This window comes from Sinohyriopsis cumingii, chromosome 3 (genome assembly GCF_028554795.1).
Source record: "Sinohyriopsis cumingii isolate HCF-2022 chromosome 3, ASM2855479v2, whole genome shotgun sequence".
Classification (NCBI taxonomy): domain Eukaryota; kingdom Metazoa; phylum Mollusca; class Bivalvia; order Unionida; family Unionidae; genus Sinohyriopsis; species Sinohyriopsis cumingii.
The window spans coordinates 93,335,960-93,359,608 of NC_142963.1; the positions used below are offsets into that span (position 1 = coordinate 93,335,960).

Sequence of the window (23,649 nt, forward strand, 5' to 3'; positions counted from 1 at the left end):
ACTGTGCCACCGGAGCGGTCCAGAATCAACATCAAAATAGGCCACACACGCGAAAATGTCGCTCTGACATGTCTTGAATGTAACAGACGATGTGGGGCTAGCGTCCATTGTTATCGGCGGAGGCAGAGCTTTGCAGCGTCTGCGACGCCGAATTCAACTCCGTGATAATTGTTGTGTATTTTCAGGAATTACCTGTAATTGTTCACTGGCAAATCCACGTTGAGAACTGTTGAATCTAATCTGCAGATTGCGGGCCTGCCAGTAGATCTTGTCACGCTGCGAATTTTATGCGTGGTTACACTCCAGACTGGATCTGTTGCTCTTGCTGCACCACCTTTAAGTTCACCGGGTTCATATAAATTCCTGACTATTATGTTACTGCTCAACACTAGTTGTTGTAATTGATTTCCTGATGATTTTCGTCGTGGTATGTGTTTCTTCGAGACTGCATCGATGGGTTTCATAGTAATTTCACGAGTGACTTCTTTTTTTAAAATTTTTTTACATATATTTTTTTAACGCGGTTATCTCATGAGGTAGTCTCGCAACCTATTCACGAGATCTGTCCTTTCTAAATCATTCTTGGGAGTACTGATGTACAAACAATCGCTCAGCAAGTGTTCGATTCAATCGTTCAACGATTGCTTGATCATGATGTCCCTCGATTCCTCCCACGCACGGGTATCTTCCATGCAACAATGCCAAGCTGACAAACCTTCGTTTCTCCTTCTGTGATCCAGGACTGGCACATGTTATACCTGCACGGGGAAACCTTGACAATACAACTATACATTTGAAATCGACAATCGTACACAGACGTGTAAAACTCGTGCTCTTTATTAACGTGAAAACACCCGTTAACGTTAAATGATTCGAAATGGATTTGTGATGTTATCCAATGATTGTTTACAGGCTCATCAAAGGTGTTCGCAATCATGGCCTTGCGCACTGCACCGGATGATCAACAAGTCGACGACGCGGCCGTGATGTAGATCTGACCAGGTTTACCAGCTGGATTGTTGTTGACGTCGACCTGGGGGAGCTTGAGGATCAAACTGGAAAACATAAAACGTCTAACATGTACATTCAAGATCTTTATCAAAATCAACGAAAATCTGATATGTCGATCATGATTATCAAGAATATGATGTAGCCGAGGCTGCGGTGAAACAATACAAGTGTGACCCAGCTATAATACGGTGGTTGGGGTACATAGAACCCGACCGTGCTATAGACCGAACCGTGTTATAACCAACCATGTCAATTAGCTGAAGAAAATGACGCATTTACTTAAAATATGGCAGGCATGGTAGTAATTAATGCAGGTGCAAAAATACATGCTTTTGATTAAATGAAGACAAATTAGTCTGAAAAATACTTGTATATTTACACCTTACATTTGTGTAGTACAATCCATTAAATACTGCACTTGATTATAACAAATCCATGAATTCGAGTATAGATTATATGTTATAATTATAAACAGTATGTATGACTCACATTTCATTAGAAAACACAACACATACATATTTAAAAAATGGTAGTCTTCGCTTACATCTATATCTGATTGTCACTCAATAATTCACTACAATTGTCCCAAATAGCACATGGATATAGCTTTTTACTTGCTCAGTGAGCATGTACTTAAATTGGCATATATTTTTTTTTGCTGAAGACAGCCATCATTTTGCCAAGGCTACTCAGGAAATGAGGTTATATATAGGGAAATTAAAACTCAAACGATATCTTTGCAATTAACTCGAGGTCAAAATATCTATGGTTTCAAAAGATTGGAAATTTAATGTGCATTTGGTAGCAACAGTAAGCATAATTTTTTTCTTGTTTTACGCATATCTGATTTCATTTATATTTATTTTATTTTAATTTTATTGTTTGTCAGCTTTACATTTTTTAAATTTTATTACATGCTTTTATATATAATCTTGTTTACATGATTTTGAATTATTTTCTCCTGAAAATAGTTTGACCATGACTGTTCATTTTAGTAAACACATAAGGCTGACCTGGTTCTTGACTTAATTCAAAATTAGTAACATCCACATGAACAAGTTTTTTTTATTATATTTATTTTTATTGTGGGAATAATAAGAGTGAGATCGAGGCTGTATTTAATACGTGGCCCTAGGCTTGTAAATAGTTTTGAGTGAAGTAAACAACTTTTATTTTCGGAGTAAAATGATTGGTTCTTATCAAGGACATACAGGGGCTACATGATTTTTTTTATATGTAAACATGATCATGTGATCCTCTATTTTGCAATTAAGCATTTCCAAAATTGCGCATTACTTAGTTTTAATAGTGATGCTTAGAGAGAGATCTCACATTCTGGGCTTAAAAATGCTTGATGTCCAGTTGTTTCCTTCTGTTGTAGCTAGTTTTCGAGTTATATGTTAAATTTTTCTTCAGATTATTTGGATTGTAAATGATTAATTCGTTTCTCTGGAAATATTTTTGTGCTCATACAGAATTCTTGAGCAAAGACATTTCTATAAATATTTTATTCGGATTTCAAACACGAGATTGCTATTTGTGTGTCTACAAGGAACTGTAGACCACAAAACAATACAGGATACAGCATACATCATCGCCTTCCATCTTGGTTCTTTATTGGGACTCGAACTTGAGATCATCAGAACATTTCATTCTTAGGACTTCTAAAATTTTATTAGTGGATTGTTCTTGGATTATTTTTGGATTTGGATTTGATTCTTAAAACCACAAGTTCTATATTTTTTCATTTTTACAGTATTTTTTCCAGGGAAATAAATAATTTGTCAAATTTTTTAAAGCTTGTTGTTTTCACCCTTTCTTGTGTTACTGTTTATTCAAGCCTAAACACATAAGACCTGCAAAAATGAAACTTTCATGGTATAATAAATGTGTTCCAGTCACTTTGGAAAATGCAAGAATCCATCAGATTCCATTGCTTTTATTTAAGTTTGGTGCCGACTTCCTCTGCTGAAAGGTTATTTGTTTTTGTTGAAGATTGAGTCAGCTTTCTTTGATGAAGGGTGCTTATGTTACTTAAGTTGCCATTAAACGTCAGCTTTAGAGGACCAAACAGATGTCCGTTTCTTATTGTGGCGGTAATATCAAATAATTGTAGAACATTGATTGAGAATAAATACTTTTTCATTTGCTTAATATTCATACAGAATGACTGGTGCTTCAGAGGTGATAAAAAATTGTTGAAGTTCAACAAAACTATTTGTAAATTTAAAAATAAAAGGAATTAGTATCGTTTGGTCAATTGTAGCAGTCACTTTTCCTGCCTTCAAAAGTTGGTTGATTGTAGCTGGTCCCAGTAGCATAGATAGACCAACAAGTATATCTTCATTAAGTTTTTTCTTGTGTTTTTTAAAAATTTATTTGTTTTATGACATTTCTGGTGGTGGAGTGATGCTGCCTTCTGTGAATGCATCAGAAATTTAAAAAAGAAAGAAAGAAGGCCAACAGACGATGAATCTACAGGTGTTCTGTTCTTTTCTGACAGAGATTGATACAGAAAATATGAGTGTTCTGAAGGAATTTATAAGTGGAAACAAGAGGAATTTTACTTACCATCCACACAGAGAGGTACGTAAAATATATATATTAATTACTATAAAGTGGCCAATAATCAGATACTATTTTGTCCAAACGATCAATTATGAAATCGTGCTTCATCCAGTTGATCTCCGCTACCAAAACTGTTTAAATTTTTTTATTAAAAAATCAATATGGAGCATAGAGTACTCAGGCCAGATGTCAGAATAAGCAGATTATGACATAACAATGCACTGTTAAGATAGTCAATATGAACAATGAATTTGTTTATCTAACAGTATAAAAATTATAGTGCATTTTATATAAACCTTGCAGCTTCCTTTCATGGTGCCTCTGAATTTCACTAACCCAAGATGCATATACCAGTTTAAACAGCCAACAATGTAGGGGAAATAAAAATTGCCAGATAGTATATTTTGTCACCAGTAAGAAAAATAAATTGCAATTTGCAGCATTGGTGAAGCCCATCATGATCCCTGAATAAACATTTTACACATTATGTTTAGTACTTTAAGAAGAAAAAACTTTTTTAGTGTACAAGAAAAATACATGTATATGAAATTGCAGGAGCCATGCCATAATCGTCTTATGTTAGAATTCATACATGATCTCTTCCCTAAAAAGGATAATAAACATTTGTACACATTAAAAATATATATAGGTAGTTTGTGCTACACAGATCATGCTGGATATGTCGAAGCCTTCTGTGTTGTGGCAGTCAAAGCCCAAAATTTTAAGCAATTTAGCTTCATTCAGTATATAATGTTATAGAATGTATGATGTTGTGTGCATCTATTAGCTATGTCATTAAAGCTGTAACTTTGAAATGCATTTATTTTATCTACCTTTTGAATTATGTTTTATTTCTTTATGTTATCTTTAGTGAAGTCACTAAAAGTGGCCTGCAACAACAATCATGGAGTATGCTATTTTTGCTTCCCTACCTCTTTGCAGTTTCATTAATAATTCAATTATTTATCTCCTCAGTCTTGCTGTCTCTCGTGCTGTAAACAAACATCTAACCATAAAACTACTTATGCTAGAGCAATATAGCCAACTTTGCTTGCCTGGATGACATGCAATATGATTCATCACAATTGTTATATTTCTTCTTTTACTGATATTATGAATATAAAATGGGAAGAGACTGCAGGTGATGTATTCCCTGGTCCTGTGTGCCCTACCCTGAACAGCTAGTCTGTGCTAGGTACAATCTTAAGTTGGGTCAATAGACAGTGGATCATACTTAGCATGGTAGAGTTTTATAACTATAACTCAGGCATTGTTGTAAGAAACATTTGTATACTTCGAGAGCAGCAATGCATGAGGACTCTAAAACAAATTACTCTAAAGTCATGATAATAAAAATGTCTGTGCAAAATGCAATATTTATTTAACTGTTAACCAATGAAGTGCTTGTTGTGACACAAGTCATGCCACCAGTAGTGGTAGAGAGCACTTGTCGGGGCATGTCTTTTTTCAGGTCAGCATCTGTTTGCACTTCTGGGTATTTTGACTTGACATAAATGATTGTTAAATTAAATATGAATAGTACATGGGACCCTGATCAAACATTTAGTCATTGTTTTAAACTTGCATTCATCAAGGAAGTTTTACAAATGTTTTTTTAAAATATGGGCTATCTAGGAAATGCCCAATGGCTGACTCCCAGCATGGTTCATCTTCGCCTGGCAAATACTGGCTGATGATAGCTATGATGATAATGAAATTTAAAGATTTAAAGTGTACCAGTGCTAGGAATGTGTTATTGGAAATAACAGTGAGTGATTTTGAACCCAAAAATTGTGGTCTAGTGTACATGTTGGATGGACAAACACAGATGGCATGTTGGTCAACCCCCTATTTTGTGGTATTTCTAAATGTATAAAAGGCAAAATACCAAGCCAAATTCAAATATAAGCAACTAAAAAGGAGAGTGTAATTTTAATTTCTCAAGCAATTCAGCCTTGAGAACTTGAGCTATAAAACTGTATAGCACTCATAGGATTAAAAGAAATTGAATAAATAATAATCTAAGAAGAAATTAAAAAGCAAGGATATTTATTTGATCAAAATAACTCCTGTCTGAAGAAGCAGTCTATGGCATTGATGGACTTAAAATCCTACGAAGCAGATAAGAAATCTGGCATACAAGTCATCAAAGCAAGGATTCAAGAATGTGAAACTTAAAGAGATTATGTTAGCTATGCACATGACCCTTCGGACAGCAGACTGTAAAGTGGGTTGTTATTATCGAACACTATTTATATACAGATAAGGAACACATTAATCTCAAACAATCAATAGATTAATGCTTATTCAACTAGGGGAGACATCTTTTGAGGGTTTTTACTTTAAAAGAGATCTAACAGAGTTGCACAGGAAGAGAGACAGATATTTAAGTGTTAGGTAAATATTAAACTATGGTTGATTCCCCAACCTCCATTTTTTCTACTCCCTTCTTATTTTGGTGACAAGTGGGGACCTACCCCCTTTAGATAAAACCCTGGTGAACAAATATATTGTCCTTTCGTGAACTCGATTGCAGATCTGATTGACAAATAATGTGTCCTCTTTTGCAACTGAGAGGAACTGATTGACAAATCTGTCCTCTTTTCAACTGACTGAGTATCTGATTGACAAATAATGTGTCCTCTTTTGTGACTGACTGTGATCTACAAATATGTCCTCTTTTGCAACTGACTCGGGAACTGATTGTGACAAATAATGTGTCCTCTTTTGCAACTGTGTAACTGATCTACAAATAATATGTCCTCTTTTGCAACTGACTGAGGAACTGATTGCCAAATAACGTGTCCTATTTTGCAACTGACTCAGGAACAGATTGACAAATAATGTGGGAGCTCCGAGCGGCCGAGTGGTTTAAAGCATTCTCCGTTATGGATCACTGCCATCTCACCTCTGTCTGCATGCGTTCGAGTCTTGGATTCAGCCAATGTGGGTATGTGAGAAAGCTTGCCAGTAGCTTCTTGTGGGTCGGTGGTTCATTCCGGGGTTTTCTTGGGTTCTTCCTCCACCATTAATACTGGCCGCCATGTATAGCCTATTGTGTGCTGAAAAATGGCATTAAACCCTACAACTACAACAACAACAAATAATGTGTCCTCTTTTACAACTAAATCAGAAACTGATTGAAAAATAATGTGTCCTCTTTTGCAACTGACTCAGGAACTGATTGACAAATAATGTCCTCTTTTGCAACTGACTCGGGAACTGATTGACAAACAATGTGTTCTCTTTTGCAACTGACTGGGAATCTGTCTGATAATTACAATCATACACAATCAAATACATCCTAAAAATGGGATGATATTGTGGCAATAATGACATGCTTTTCGCAGTACCATTGTTATTGTGTTCTTTTGTCAAAAAGACTAGGAATTATCTGGTTCATTATCATGTATAAACATTATGCATTAGGATGTAAGCAGTGTATCAATCATCCATCCTTATTCGAATGATCATATTCAAAATAAACAAATGGATGAACAACCTTAATGATCAAGTATTAACAGCTTGAGTAGTAAACATGTTACATGTTCTTTCAAACATTTTTCATAACAAAAGATATCACATCAGTTAGTCCCATGCCAGTGCAATTTTTTCATTGATGATTTCTATTTGTAACATAAATAATAAGCAGATTCAAAATCTAAAAGAGCCGGAAGTATTTTAAGATTAAAGATATATCACATTATATATATATACATATAAATGATTAAAGCCCCAATGCCGCCATTATGTGCATCGTCATATATACTAAATCACATAATACTTAATCTTGAAAGATATTGGTCCTAAACATCATTGGGTTCCATTAAAACCAAATAATCAATGTTTCCTCACATTATGAGCCATGTAACTTCTTACCTGAACTAAGAAGACCTGCTATTTTTCACATGTGGAAGAATGATGTTGATCAGTAATATCTGTGGGTTAGCTGATTTCATTTGAAAGATGGAACATGTTTTGATGACATCACCAGTGTAAATACAAGAAGTCAACATCATGCTATGTCGAATTAACTTCAGCCCAAGTCTGTCCTTCAAACGATTCCAGCAACACAGCTGATCACCAACATTCACTCGAGTCTTATTTTTATTTATACACACTTTTACTTGTCAGATCTGCTTTTTTAAAAATGCACTTAACTATCATCATTCCTTCTTGAATTAATTTGTGGATGTACAAATGTTGCTGCTATTAGATTAGTCACTAACAGAATGTTGAATGTATCACATAACTACTTTTGGAGCAATCCAGAAAAATAATGGCATTGCGTGTGACTTCATTGATGGAATTATGGGGTGGCACCTCATTCATTCTAACTGAATATTCAAACGTTGTTTGAACCTAACATCTTGATCATTTAAAAAAATGGTTTATGTCAGATAGCTTTTTTTAACAAATCATTTCTTTCTTCCTAACTTTAGTTAGGTTGGAAGAATGGTGAAATTTATGATAAATGGCTGCATTTGGGCTTTAACAAAAACACTGGCAGAAAAAATCAGTAAAGAAAAGTAAAGAACCTTGGGCTCAACCCATTTCAAATACTAATAGCTGATCAAGTTCCCTACTGACACTCCAATTAGACATGTATACTATCTTCAAGGTGGCAGCTGACAGGTTACTACTGCCATTTAGACATTCAAAAATAAAATCTTAAGGTGGTAGGTGACAAGTCACTGTTATATATCGACATGCATCCTGAAGGTGGCAGGTCCTTAATGCGATTTAAACACTCATATACAACCTCAAGGTAATGGGTGACAGGTCACTACTGCCAGTTATATATTCACATACAACCTGAAGGTGGTAGCTGGACAAGTCACTATTTTACACTGATATGAAACATGAAGGTTGCAGGTCCTTAATGCCATTTATAAATTCATATACAAGTCACTAATGTCATTTATACAGTTATATACAGTCTAATGATGGCAAGTAAAAAATCACTATTGTTATCATACATTTGCATACAATATGAAGGTGTCAGCTGAGAGACCACTGTACTGCTATTAATATATTTGTGTAAAACCTAAAGATTGCAGCTTATACAACTGCCATTTATACTTTCATATACAACTTGAAGGTGGTAGCTGAAATGTCACTATTGCCTTTTATACAAATACAATTGTAAGGTGGTAGCTGAAACGTCACTATTGCCTTTTATACAAATACAATTGTAAGGTGGTAGCGGACAAGTTATTGTTACTATCTGTACATTCATACACAACCTGTACTTGGCAGCTCATTCTAACAATGCATAATGCATAAATGCAATAACATTTTTACATCACACAGTTGAGTGAACATAGTCATATCTAGAGAAATGAAAGTTCTTTTACAAATTAAAAATCCCCAAATAAAATGAATTAATATTCTAAAAATCAAATCAAAATGAACAGTGTGAACCATGGCATATGAAACTGCCCATGGATAATAAGGTACAAAATTTCAAAAAGTGCACCCATGCATCAAAAACTCATCTAGAATGCATGGCCCTTATGTTGACATCTTTAAAAAAAGACTTCAAACTTCTGTGGACATAATATCCTTGTTTCTCTCAAAGCATTTGACAAATGGAATATTTTTCATATATGCAGGTATGATACCCTCCATTACAGTTTGGGCAGAGAATGTTTGTTTTTACTCTGGACCATTGTGCTGCCTGGTATACTTTTCCTGATTTCTCTTTGACACACAGATACATCTGGGCCCAGGAAACATAGCCTGATTACTCTTTGCCCTGCAAAGACATATGGTGAGTTTAGGCAGGTCATCCTTGCCTAGTCTCTATACCATGACTGACAGTTCAATATTACAATCCTGGTCACAATGTGGACTGGCTATTCCTCTTCACGATATCACTGAGCTTAGAAACAGGCACCTGCTCCTGAAAAATTAAAATACTTTCTGAGCACAGACTGAAGAAAATTTTAAGTTTGGATATATAGAATAAAATAGTGCCCTGAACAAAACATATACTATGGGATACACTGTCTACACCAGTACCCTGAACAATCCATATACTATGGGATATAAAGACTACAACAGTACCCTGAACAATCCATATACTATGTGATATACCGACTACAACAGTACCCTGAACAATCCATAAACTATGGGATATACCAACTACAACAGTACCCTGAACAATCCATATCCATTGTTTTCATGTGATGTCACAAAATATGTGCACTTCCATATCATCCATTTTGATTCCATAGCCAAGTCTAACAATATTGTGCTTCTCACATAATTATGAAAGCATGCCTCATTTTGTGCATAAGGATATCCTAATACATCACATTCTGCTGTGCATGTCAACCACCTAATGTGTAACTTTTCCGCTTTTATTCTTCAAGTAAAACACTGAAATTTTAACCATCTTTATTCTTTAATAACAAAAAGATCCATCAATAAACAGACACATAAACAAATGGATACACAAACAAGTAGAAACATGTAATGATTTATAATTTCATGTGATGAAATCAATAACATGGTTATCATTCAAGTTAAAAAGTCATGTTCCTTTGGGCACATGGTTAATTTTAATACTCTTAAGAGGAAACTTCTTTGAATTGTTCTTGTTTTCATTCAATACCATGCTACATTAATCATATCCAACACAAATACAATACATGACTGTACTAATTAATATTGGTTTGTCAGTTTTCTTTGGCACAAGCACTTGTTTTTGTGAAGATTATTTGTATAAAAAGCTCTGGCACAGTACATGTTATGAAATTTTAGTTCCATAACTGATATTGTATCCCAAAGATCATTGTATGGAAATGCTCTTTCAAGATGACAATATCGTAGGGACAATACAAAATTATTTTGTAAAAATCTCAATATTGTCTGTTTGTCAAAAATAACTGCATTTCTATTTGATAGCAATAACCATCATAATGACTCAACTTTACTATCCGGTCTTTCAATATAAGCCAATGAACTCCCAGCTTTATTTTTACTTTTGTGCCATAGGGAACTTATGTGATGACTAATGTCAACAAAGGTCTGTTAGGGACTCAAAACTGCGGTGCAAGGTGCATGTGCATTGCATTATGGGTATTTGCATATACAATCATATATGTCTGTGAAAATAACCCATACTATGAGATGAACTGACTGTACCAATGACCTGAACAATCGATATACTATCAGATATGCTGACTTCACCAGTACCTTGAACAATACATATACTTTGGGAAATACTTACAAGAGTACCTTGAACAATACATATACTTTGGGATATACTTACAACAGTACCTAGAACAATACATATACTTTAGGACATGAAAACCGTACCTTGAACAATACATATACTTTGGGATATAGTTACAACAGTATCCTGAACAATCCATATACAGTTGAACCCGGTTATGTCGCCGGCCTAGGGGTTTGCCAAAAAGCGTCGAGATAACCGATGATCGAGATAAACAAAAACCAATATGGCGGCAATATATTAACATGTGCTTGAAATTTCTTTATGTACATGATGTGCATTAATAAATGAGAATGTACATGCACGTGTTTTTGGAGGTTTTTTTACACAACAGCGTTGCCGCAATTTGTTTGATGAAGCGATCAGCATGCTATAAAAATGTACATACATGTTTGCTAACAACAAAAGGCATATGTGCACCAACGAACAGCAGAGATTTACCAGTATACAATACAAACCACTGTCGATTCTCGATACAAACCTTTATTATGTTCTCCAACATTGCAAACACAAAGATCACTCACAAAATCACAAAAAACGTGCAGGGTGTAGTTCGTTTTTACAAAAAGCTAACCAGTGTCAAAATTAAATTCGTGAGTCATTTCACACTGACACAGCTCTGAAAAGTATCGTACACGCGGTTACTATGGTTTCTTTACAAAGTCTAAAATGCTTTGTTGTTTTTTGCCTTTAACAGTCTGCTTGAAAACAAATGCTTCAATATTATTTATGCTGTCTAAAACAGTTTCATCTCCTACAAAAGAACCATACCATGGGGATCGAGATAACCGACGTTAAGTGGCAAATTTGGCCCTCTTTTGTGCTCAAGATATTAGGGTTCGGCGACATAAAAGAATCGACATAACCGATGAGAAAATTCTAAGACAAAGAGAGAATTTGGCGGTTCCACTTCAAAAACGTCGACTTAATAGGGTTGGCGAGTTAACCGAGGTCGAGATAAGTGGGTTCGACTGTAATATGGGATATACTGCCTAAACCAGTACCCTGAATAATCCACATTCTATGGGATATACTGACTACAACAATACCAGGCATAACAATCTGACATTTAACTACTCATTTTGAACCTTCAAACATTTTCACATTGTCACATCAGGATCTACTTTGTGAAAATATTATGCAAACAGTCATTCATGAAGAACTATGTTTACTTCTGTTTGTTTTAATTATCTGGTTCACTGTTTACTAACATGACAATATGACTGGTATTGGTACCATTCATTGGGTACTCTCTGTGTGAACAAGATATTTGCTTAAATTGATTAAAATCAGTATGTGCGTGTGTGATTTTGATTTTTAATGTAGCTTTTACAATTTTTCAGTCATATGGCTACGATGTCTGCAATGTGACAGTTTATAGTGATGTCTAGCACTGGGGTATCATGCCGCAGACATGTAGCATGATGTCCCACCCAGTCACATCCTGACACTAGGCCAACCAGTCCTAACACTAACCTCTTAATGCTGAGCGCCAAGCGAGGCAGCTGTTAGTACCATTTTTTAAAGTCTTTTGTATGACTCGACCTGACCTCCCGCATCTGAGGCGGACGCTCTTTCCACTGGGCCACTGGAACGGTTTTAAAATAAGTAAATCTTTTGTGTCTGTAATGGACCTAAATAAAACTGAAACATTCTAATAATACATTGTGATAAACAAGAGGCCAACACCATCAAAATATAAATAAAAAATTGTGTGACAATTAATATTTGATATATAATGAATATTTGTGATAAAATAAAACAACAAGTATTTTTGATATTTTGATATAGTAATACCATTTAAGGTGATATTGTATTTACTGTATATGTTGGGATACCATAAATTAATTTTGAAAGTAAATGTTTGTGTGTATGTATGTTCTGGGACAAATTGTGTTTTTTTTTTGTCATAAGTCATGGGACAACTTTTAAATCATTCGAAAATTACATGTCAGAAAATGCATTCCAACTTAAATGTTTTTATTTTAAAAAAAACAACAACTGTGTACTTGAGATAAAACTTATAATCCACTGCAGCAACATCTCATCAACCCAAACCTTCTTCTGCACACATACGATCCATCCTTAGGTGAAAACTTATCATTGAAGGCAACAAATCTCCTGAAGCAGAAAGTGCAAGGACTAAAGTCAGATTTAAAAAAAAAAATCAGCACCAGTCATGCTAATTGTCACACTTTAAACCCCCATATTATCGACAGTCCATCCTGAAATGAGATCAAAGTACAATGGAATTTCGTCCATGTTAATGACAATATTGTCTGCAAAATCATCTTCTTCTCTTCTGGCTTTCATGAATTCATATAACGATTTTATTTTCTCCAAATCTTCTGGGCAATACTGGGTCACTGATATCCTTGCACAAAGCACTATACTGTGTCACTTTAAAAACTCTTCCATTGAAACAATTTATTATCAAAATTCCCTTGAACACTGCAAAAAGGAACCAAAGTTGGCTTCCCTAAGTTGGCCAACTTTGTATTTAAAAAAATGTATATATATATATAAAAATCAGCACACTTGAAAGAATTGAAAGTCGGTTTCCAAGGTTGGCTTGCTTTGCAATGAAATAATCTTTATATTTGATATCTTGTAAGTAAGTTCAAACAATGAGTTTATTGCTTGCTTCCAGTTGTGTTTATTCACCACCCAGGTTTCTATTAGCTTGGCATCTGTAGTCATAATTAATACAAACAAGCTTTGATTTCTGTGGGTAAATGGTATATACAGCAATAACTTGCTTGAAAAACACTTTTTGTAACCCATTCTAGCAAAAAGATTGTCATCTACACTCATAGTGAATGTATTTTCAAATAATGATTTTTATTTGTGAGATACTGTCATATAGTTAATCTGGAAATAAATACAATCTTGGTTAGTTTTGCACCTAACACCATGCCATGCATGAATGGCAGATGCCTTCAAGCAATTGTTTGATATTTCCCTCCATTTGCAATTATGTTTGTTTCAGAGTTTGTGAATATATTTTTCTATATAATGCTCATTATGAACAAGAAAGAGACATAAATGATAGCAATACAATGTTAATATCTTTCATTTTATTATCAAATAAGCATTTTGTTTATCTATTTTATTGCAACCTGCAGTGGGGGGGGGGGACAGTGGCACAAATTCAACACATATTTATTTAGTTTCCTATGTCTTGGGACATAAGACCTAGGTGAAAAAAGTTTAACCATAAGTTCTGGGACAGGAAAAAATGAATAATTTATTGTGTCACAATATATATATATATATATATATATATATATATATATATATATATATATATATATATATATATATACAGTAAAATAGTAGTGACTGGTAAGGTTTGCTGCAAATTCATTCCCAACAATGTATATAAAATATTAGTTTTCTTGAGACTTTATATTTTTATGCTACATTTTATTTCATGTTTTCTTCAGTTTCAGATAACAGAATATTCAATTTAATTCCTATATCATTTTGCCAATTTATATAACTTATTTTATCAAAATTCATGTATCTAATTAACCTTAATTTTAAGTTTTAAATATTTTGCAAGAGGTAGAACTCTCTATAGAACAAAAAATTCTGATAATAGGTTCATTTGCAAACTGTTATTTTAGCCTCCACAGTGGCAGCCAATCAGATGCAAAGTGACCGCATGAATATTTATGGACCTTGCTCAATATCTATACCTTCTAAGATCTTGATGATACAAGCTCACGTGTCAAGTTTGATCAAAATCAGATAAGAAATGTAGCCTGCATAGTAGTAACAAACTCAACCAATCTGATGCATGATCACCTCATTGGTCATTATCAAACTCACTCCAGACCCTAATGATATAAGCAGATACTCCAAGTACAATCAAAACTGGATCAGAAATATGGCCGCCTGGGTGGCAACAAGTATAACCAATTAGATGCAAGTTTGCCTCATTAATATCAATTGATTTCACTCAGTCTGATTAAAATCATATCTCCGCTGTTATACATGAAGATCTGACAGTGACCAATCAGATGAGGTCTTATATCTTCACGTTTGGAGAAAGAGCAATGTGGATGAAGAGCACTGATCTATACTGAACAATTTGTTTCACTTTCAGATTTTTGAAGCTGCATTTTCATTGGCCAATTCAAAGGTCACCAGAACATGAACCTTAAGTGGTCATCATCAGATCTTCATGTAGGAAAGTGGAGACTCAATTTTAATCAGATTGTGGTTTCACTCATTTTTTTAACTTGTCCAAGATTTTGATGACATAAACATATATTCTTTATCCATCATAAAAGTCCCAATTTGATGCAAGACAGTTCAGTCCAACTTGGGAGATGAATATTTCTAAATTAATTCTCATGAACAGATTGGAGAAAGCATCACACTAAAAATTGTCATACTGGACTAGTCATTTGCAATTTGTAATTATCAGATAAATATATTGTTTTCAATACCTGATTTGTAAAACAACGACTGAGTACTAGATTTGTCTAAGTTAAATGCACATGCACCATTCATGACTATTGCTGACAGGCAAGTAGACAACTCTATAGGTCATATCATAATTACTAAGAAAGCTGAAGCATATAGTAATCTCTGCATTTAAGGATGGAGCATACAAAAAATATGAACAAGTTTACATCCATGAACAGTGAAAGATTCTTCCAGAAAATCAAGGCAGGCTATTTCAGGATGTACCATGTTCCCTTGCATGCAAGTAACGCTTGTACATTTGTGACTCTGTAATTGTTTTTGAATCCTCCTATATAATCCACCTATTTGTAGCAAGGGGAGGGGAACTTTACCTATAAAATAACAGATACTGAAGAGACCTTGCTTTGTGCCAAATAAATATGAGTAAACTAAAAATAAAATTGAAAATATGTTTACGGCTTTGAGTAGCTGTCACTGATAGCTTGATCACAAGTTTTCCAAGGTCTGTGCTGTTTTGTACTTACCCAACAGATTTACTACGTAAGATGCCCGCAGAAAAAACTTGAGTTTTCCAAGGTTTATGTTGTTTTTGTATTTGCCCTGTAGATTTACTAGTACCCTGCATTATGAACTTGACAGTTTTCCCTGCTCTTGATTGCCTTTTATCTGCCCTGCAAACGGACAGTGAAAATTGTCCTGGGTCTACTGTGATTTGTATTTGCCCTGCAAACTGACAGTGAAAATTGTCCTGGGTCTACTGTGATTTGTTATTTCCCCTGCATTTTGACCATGACAATTTCAAGGTTTAACGGCATCACTAATTAAATTTTATATTTCAATAGATCAGATGAAATCCAGTGCATTAGTTATAAGTTTAGATGCACCAAAACTACCTTACTCGTGTTAGGTGCCAACTTGGACACAACACATAACAAGAGTACTACATGTATAAACATTAGTTATACATTCTGATGCACCTTACTGATGTTTAGCACTAAACTGGACACAACATATTTTTAGGTATATTTATATTATGTATGTTAATTTTTATGATTACAGTTTGTAAGGGTAGTTTTTAAACACATGACATCTTCAAGATAGTTGGTTGTACTTTGGCATAAGGTCATTCTGTTTAACTAAACATTGTTATAAAAAGAAATCTTGTTGATGAATTTGATCGGATTGAAGTTCAAGGCATGGGTTTCCCCACTGGAAAACTAAATAACCTAATTTATGATTGGTTAGCCACTAAAGGGCCTGACCTTGATGACAATAGAATATTCTGGAAATGATCATTTGACCCTCTTTCTGATTCTGAAATTTCATCGTTGTTGCCCTCTTTCTGATTTTGAAATTTCATCCTTTTTTATCAAATGGATGTTTACCTGGGAATTAGTTACTCCCATCTTTAACATCAGTCTTAGTGGAGTCATTTAGTTGTGCTCAGCTGAGGGGATTTAGTTTATTTATTTGAATTATTCACTGGAATTAGAAGGTGGTCATAAACTTCAGGACTAAGTAGCTGTGTTGGAATTAATTTGAATTCATTTTGGATTATATTACTGTGATACATTAAGACTGTCAGCACATCAAACTATTCCAAGCTATTGGTACATCAACACAATAGACTGGACTTTATTTGGAGCACAACTGGAACTCATTTGAAATAATACTTTTGGGCTTGTGGTAGACCTTTATGGGCTATTTAGTATTTCATTCATCACATTGCACAATATTTTCTATTTTTCACTTACTCAATTTCAGACCACAGAGTCATAACAATATAAGCAAGAGTACCATAAATGTTAGTTATAGTGCTAACATGGACACAACATATAAACAAGAGAACCATAATGCACCTGCACTGTGTTTAACATTATCTATGTAGGCACCTAACATACTAAATTTAATGTGTGCAGAAACTATTCTTTTCTTATCAGACATACCATGACTGTCAAAGTTTCATCAAGGTGCATGGCCTAAACTAAGACCATTTATCTTCTTTCAGTCACAATGATGACCTCTGACCTCAAGATAGAGGGTCTTCTTCCTTAGCCTAAGTACAACTCATCCACAGAGTTTGATCCAGGTTTGTGATGTAGAACAACTTTTATTGTGCAGAAACCATTTTTTATTTTTCAGTCACAGAAACCTTAATCTTTACCTTTAAACCAAAAGGGTCCTTCCTTATAAGAGCATGTTGGCTGATGATGGAGAATGAGAGTTATTGTGCAGAAACCATTTTTCTTTTTCATTCGTAGTGACCCTAAGCTTTGACCTGTAATGAATATGTTTCTCCCTTATCCAAATGCAAACCAACCACAGAGTTTGGTCAGTTATTTGAGGTAAAACTACTATTTATTGTGCAGAAACCATTTTTTCTTTGGTCGCAGTGACTATAACCTTTACTCTTTTGATCTTAAAATCAAGACGATCCTTTACCCAAAATGCTTGCTATCCACAAAGTTTGGTAACTGGAGATGCTGGAGATCTTTGGTTTTGTACAGAAATAATTTTTCTGTTTTTAGTCATAGTAACATTGACCTTGGACACCTCACCTCAAAATGGGTATTCTTCTCCACTAACACAAGTATAAGCCAGCCACAAATTTTGTCTAGGTATATTATACAGAACTATCATTGCTGTACAGAGACATTTTTCTTCTTTTAGTCACTTTGACCTTCATTTTGGACCTTAGACTCGATAACTGAATAGCTTCTTTTTTACCCCCAGGGCAATCTATCCACAATGTTTGGTTACTGCAGATCAGGGGTCTCAAACTCAAACCACCATGGGGGCCGCATGAGGGCATTTTTGATGGCCCAAGGGCGCACCACCTTTGTTATCTCTCATGACACCTTGTGATGCCAATCATTTTGTGGACCACAGGGTAGTTTGGCAGGCCGCATGCGACCCATGGGCCATGTGTTTGAGACCTCTGCTGTAGATGATGAAGAACTCTAGTTACTGTGTGAACTCCATATATCTTCTGTCAATAAGTGACCATAACATTTGAACTTTTTACCTTGAAATCAATAGGGTTCTTCCTTAGCCCAATTGCAAGCCATCCAGAATTAGTTAACTGTAGATGCAGGACAACTTGAGTCATTGTGCAGAAACAAAACTGTTAACCCTTTACCTCATGCAAGCACTTTTGGTCACCTCTACTCCATTATCATGGAAGCACCTTTGGATGCCTCTGCCTGATTCACATGGAAGCGCATTTTGACACCTTTCCACCATTCTCATGGAAGTGCCATTTAATGCCTGCTGTAAACATCAGCCATTCTGAACTTGTTTTCATAACACCATCTTCGGGGAAAACACCGAATATGATACTACATTCAGCGATGTGAATGACCATTATGTCAGATCACATGGTTGCACTTGGATCTCTAGTCCGAATCTGCTATTAAAGTAACTGAATCATATTCTCTACTCTCCAATTTTGTTCATACTTTCTTGAGCTTGCACAATCAGAATCACTACTATGAAAGCTTCAATAACTTTGGTAAAGGCTCCGATATTGATGTCAGCAACAATTAATTTTTATAAATTATCAAATTCAGATGATTCAGTGATGTAGATGTAGACGAAGAACTTGTAAATTTTGAGTATGAGAAATGGCAGCTATGGTTGGTCAAATGGCTTCAGTGGCTTGACAGTGAATTAGTTCTCTCAAGATTTTAAAGCACATAAAAATTCTTCCATGAAAAATAATTATACATCTATAATGATCAGATTTTACTCTGAAATCTTTCTATATGTAATAAATGTGTGCCAAGAAAGTAAAATGGTTAAAACTGATGTTAAACGTACCCTATACAATACTGCTTAACAGTTAACAGGCAGGCATATGTGTACGGGTTCAAATATGTAACAGGTGTTCTATTTATAGCACACTGCACTCTGTAACTTTGGTATAGGTATATTAACGGCCCAAAAAAAACCATACATTCTGTGAGGTAAAGGGTTAAAGGATCCATGTTCTGACATATGGTCAACATCATAACGTAAAACGCTCCTCCTAAGGGTAGGTATACAAATTCACTCATACAACTGACATCTAATAGCTAAATGCAGGAGTTGTTGGCCATATGCTATGAAAACAATTGCTTCATGCCTCTCTAGTTTCTGTATGTTCATCCATATTTGATGGCACATAAGTATCATTTATCCAATATTTACAGGCCCCTATGCTAGGAAGTATTGTTTCAAACTTTGTCCAATTCTGTTCAGCAGTTTTTTTTAACATCAATTTAAAAAAAAATTCTAAACTCTTATTCGTCAACCTCTGTGTCAACTATCTAGGAGATACCTCTGCGTATTGCATTATTCAATGCCCAGTCAGTAGGACCACCGGAAAAGTGCACAGAAATAGTTAATTTCATCAACAACCAGATTACTGACCTATTTTTTTCCTGACAGAAACATGGCTAAAAACATCAGGCGATGAGCCCAAGTGTGCTGATCTAACACCCACTGGTTACTCCATCAAGTCATTCCCCTGTACATCTCGCAGAGGTGGAACTGTTGTCATCACAAAGAACACCATGATAAAATGTCTTAACCACACTACAACATTCAATTTCGACCACACATCGTTTGAACTAGTCCAAACCACACTCACACTGGAGCAAAGGTCAGTCCATTTTTTCTGCCTATACTGCCCTCCTCCTAGTAGAAAAAACAAGCTGGCTGACTCTCTCTTTTTGGAGCAGTTTCTGAATCTCCTGGACTATGGAAATTCGATAGGTGGCAACCTGGTTATTCTTGGAGATTTCAACTTTCACAGTGACTGTCCTGGAAACCCAAATACATAAAAACTCATAGATTCCATTAATGTTTTCAACCTGAAACAGTCAGTTAACCAACCCACCCATAAACACGGTCACATTTTGGACTGGATTCTTCATAGACCTGATGATAACATTCTACGGTCCTCCCTGGTATCCCATGACCTTGCATCATATCACCTCTATATTATATGCCATATTGACGTATCAGTCCCTAACCCTCCACCTTTATCTGCTACTAAGGGAATCCTCCGTATGATAAATAGAACCAAACTAATGCATGACATCCAAGCTAACTTAACAACTTGCTTACCTCCTACCGCAGAACAACTCGATAACTGCCTGCATTTATTGCTTGACAAACATGCACCAGCTACCAAGTGCAGAGTATCAATTCAAAAGTGTTCTCCATGGTATAGCAGTGTTAGGGACCAGCTTTGCACTGCTAAAGGAGACCGCCATAAAGCTCAGAGGCTTTGGCTTTCCACCAGACTCACTATTCATAAGCAAATCTATGAAGCTGCTAAGAAGAATGTCACAAATATAGTCCATGCAGCAAAATCAGCCCACTAAACAAATAAGATCATGGAAAGTTCCAGCTGCAAAGAGCTCTTCGAGATTACTAACAAGCTAATGTCAAGAAACAAATCTACACCACTTCCAACTACCTTCTCTCCAGTCGACCTTCCGGACATGTTTGCAGATTTCTTCCGCGACAAAGTACAAACCATTAGAGATAAGCTTGACACAAAAATTTCAATTGACTCATAGTCACCATACAGTTGGGATACAGAATTTGAGCGGCAACCCATAGCAGCATTTGTACCTGTCTTTATGGCTTTCGTACGTACAATCCTGATGAAGAGTGCACCAAAGTCATGTGAACTTGATCCAATTCCAACATCACTGCTGCTTGAGTGCTTAGATCCAGTATTGCCTTCACTAACTGATGTTATTAATACCTTTCTCTCATCTGGGGAATTCCCATCATTTTTCAAAACTGCCATTGTAAAGCCTCTGCTGAAGAAACCAACACTAGACCATAATGATTTAAAGAACTACCGCCCAGTTTCTAATCTTCCATTCATACAAAAAATCTTAGAAAAGGTTGTTCTATCCCAGCTTGTATCTTTTTAGCAATGTACAATCTGCATATTGCCCATGCCACAGTACTGAAACTACTCTTCTAAAAGTAGTTAATGACATTCTCTCTGCGTTGGATAGCGGAAAGATTACAGTCCTCACCCTCCTTGATTTGTCTGCAGCATTTGACACAATAGACCATGATATATTACTTCACCGTCTCCAGCATGTATTTGGCATTCATGATACAGCTTTACTGTGGTTCAAGTCCTACATGGTCAACAGGACACAAATTGTGTCTGCAAATGGAATACACTCCAGCCCAGTTGATCTATGCTGTTGTGTTCCACAGGGGTCTGTTCTTGGACCGGTTCTCTTCATTCTGTACACTCAGTCGCTCTCAAGTGTCATAGATCATCATCCCGTGTCTCACCAATTGTACGCTGATGACACCCAAATATACAAATCTAGCCACCCAACTGAAGTTGATGCTACCATCCAAGGCGTAGAGAGGTGCATTTCTGATGTGAAATCATGGATGAGATGTAACAAGCTGCAGATGAATGATGATAAAACTGAGGCCATTCTGATCACAACACAATAACTTTCTCATTCAAATCCTTTACCTCAAACAATAAATATCAGCAGCACCAGCATTAAATTCACACAATCAGTACGAAACCTAGGTGTTACATTACTCTGGACAGTACTCACACATTGCACCAACATGTCATGAACATATGCAAGGCTGCATATCTTGAGCTACGACGCATCAGCTCTATTCGCAAATATCTTTCAGTTGATGCCACTAAAACACTTGTGTGTTCATTAGTACTTTCAAGACTGGACTATTGTAACTCAATTCTGTCTGGTTCATCTCAATATCTACTCCAGAAACTTCAAAAAGTTCAAAACACAGTTGTTTGGATCATACTTAGAGTACCATGATCAGAGCACACCTCCCCGCTGCTCTGTACTCTACACTGGCTATCCATTCGATCCAGAATCAAACACAAAATTTGTTCTCTGTGCTACATTTCACTGTTGGACTCTAGTCCAACATACCTATCCGACCTCACCCATGTGTACACACCAGCAAGATACTTACGCTCCTCTTCTGACAATCGTATACTCATTATTCCCACTATGAAAACAAAGTCATATGGACAGCGTTCTTTTCCATACCAGGGCCTAGCAACGTGGAATGAATTGCCCACTGAACTTAGACACAAAGACACAGTGATCACATTCAAGAGGGCTCTCAAAACTCACTTATTTTGACTGCAAGAACAAACGTAAAGACCTAATAATGTTTCCTACCTTAAATATTCTTAGCATGTTTTTTAATGTTATCTAATTTCATGGTGTTTGTTTTTGTAATCATATCATTATATGTTTTTTATCTTATAGGTGTTGTCTAATGTTGTAAAGCACTTAGAGCTTCTAAAGATTAGGTGTTATACAAAGTCCTCATTATCATTATTATTAGTGGACTGACATCATCTGTACAAATCTGAGAGCCCATTAGCCAGGATAATTTAAGTAAAGTGTTAAAATTCTCTTGAGCAGTGTTTTCTGGACATTTTTAAATACAATCCTATTTTTAGCAACAGTGGCCATATTTGACAGCAGATTTCCAACATTTGTATAAAACTGAAAGCCCTCTATGTCAGGATGCTTTTTGTCAAAATTAGTAAATTCTGTTGAGTAGATTTTGAAAGTAAGTCATTTAACAGTTTGTCTGTTTTTAGTAATGGCATCCATATTTGATGGCAGATAAACATCAGTTGTACAAATGAAAAAGCTCTGGTCAAATTCAGTTAGACAGTTTTTGAGCAGTCATTTAAGTATTTTTCTAGTTTTAGAGAGTCACTATATTTAATGCATTGGCATGAACTGTATCAATCTGAGAGGTTTTATTGCAGGGGCTATCTATCAAGCCTGTTGAAGATTTTTTAAAGAAGTCATTCAATTGTTTTTCTATTTTTTTAAAGGCTGCCCTATTTAATTGTTGATGTTTTCATGCCTTCTATTACATATTATACGTTCTGTAAGATGACTTTTTAAAAGACAATTAAAGGGTTTTCTATTTTCAGTAACAGTGTATCAGATGTATGAAACTGAAATCCCTCTACGCCATGATGCTTTCTGCCAGATTCTGTCAAGTAGGTTCTTAGAAGGTGCAAAAAGGTTTTTATGTTTCTAGCAATGGCAGGCATATTTGAAGGTGGATCAGCATCATTTTTACCTGGAAGGTCATCATGCCAGCAGGTTTCTGTCAACTTCTGTCAAAATGCATTCATACTGCTTTGTACTGAATGTATGTAACTCTCTTCACTGGTAATCAAATCTCAAAAAATAAAAAAAAATATGTGAAAATATGTTTTAAGGATGACAGTAGGATGCAGCTAAAGTGGAGTTTTTTTGTCACAGTTAGTGATGCCTTAAATAGTGCTTTGTTTATGCCCTGCAGGCTTGCAATGTGTAGTATATTCTCTTTCCAGCAGACAC

General features: G+C 35.4%; 1 protein-coding gene and 1 long non-coding RNA gene across 4 annotated transcripts in view; one reads left to right on the forward strand and one right to left on the reverse strand.

The window, feature by feature from the left end:
• Window positions 1-23,645, forward strand: LOC149803299 (uncharacterized). The gene is made up of 3 exons (XR_016420187.1): window positions 1-3,597; window positions 17,268-17,348; window positions 23,235-23,645. It is a non-coding gene; the product is annotated as an uncharacterized LOC149803299 (long non-coding RNA).
• Window positions 5,612-23,649, reverse strand: part of LOC149803300 (DNA polymerase subunit gamma-2, mitochondrial-like) — a 66,846-nt gene continuing 48,808 nt past the window's right edge. For 2 of the 3 annotated variants that reach the window (XM_089953001.1, XM_089953000.1), the window contains one exon: window positions 5,612-9,484. In XM_089953001.1, the coding sequence (XP_089809127.1) occupies window positions 9,422-9,484 (63 nt within the window). In that variant the 3' untranslated portion in view covers window positions 5,612-9,421. The remainder of the gene's footprint in view (window positions 9,485-23,649) is intronic. The other variant, XR_016420184.1, reaches the window with a different exon arrangement.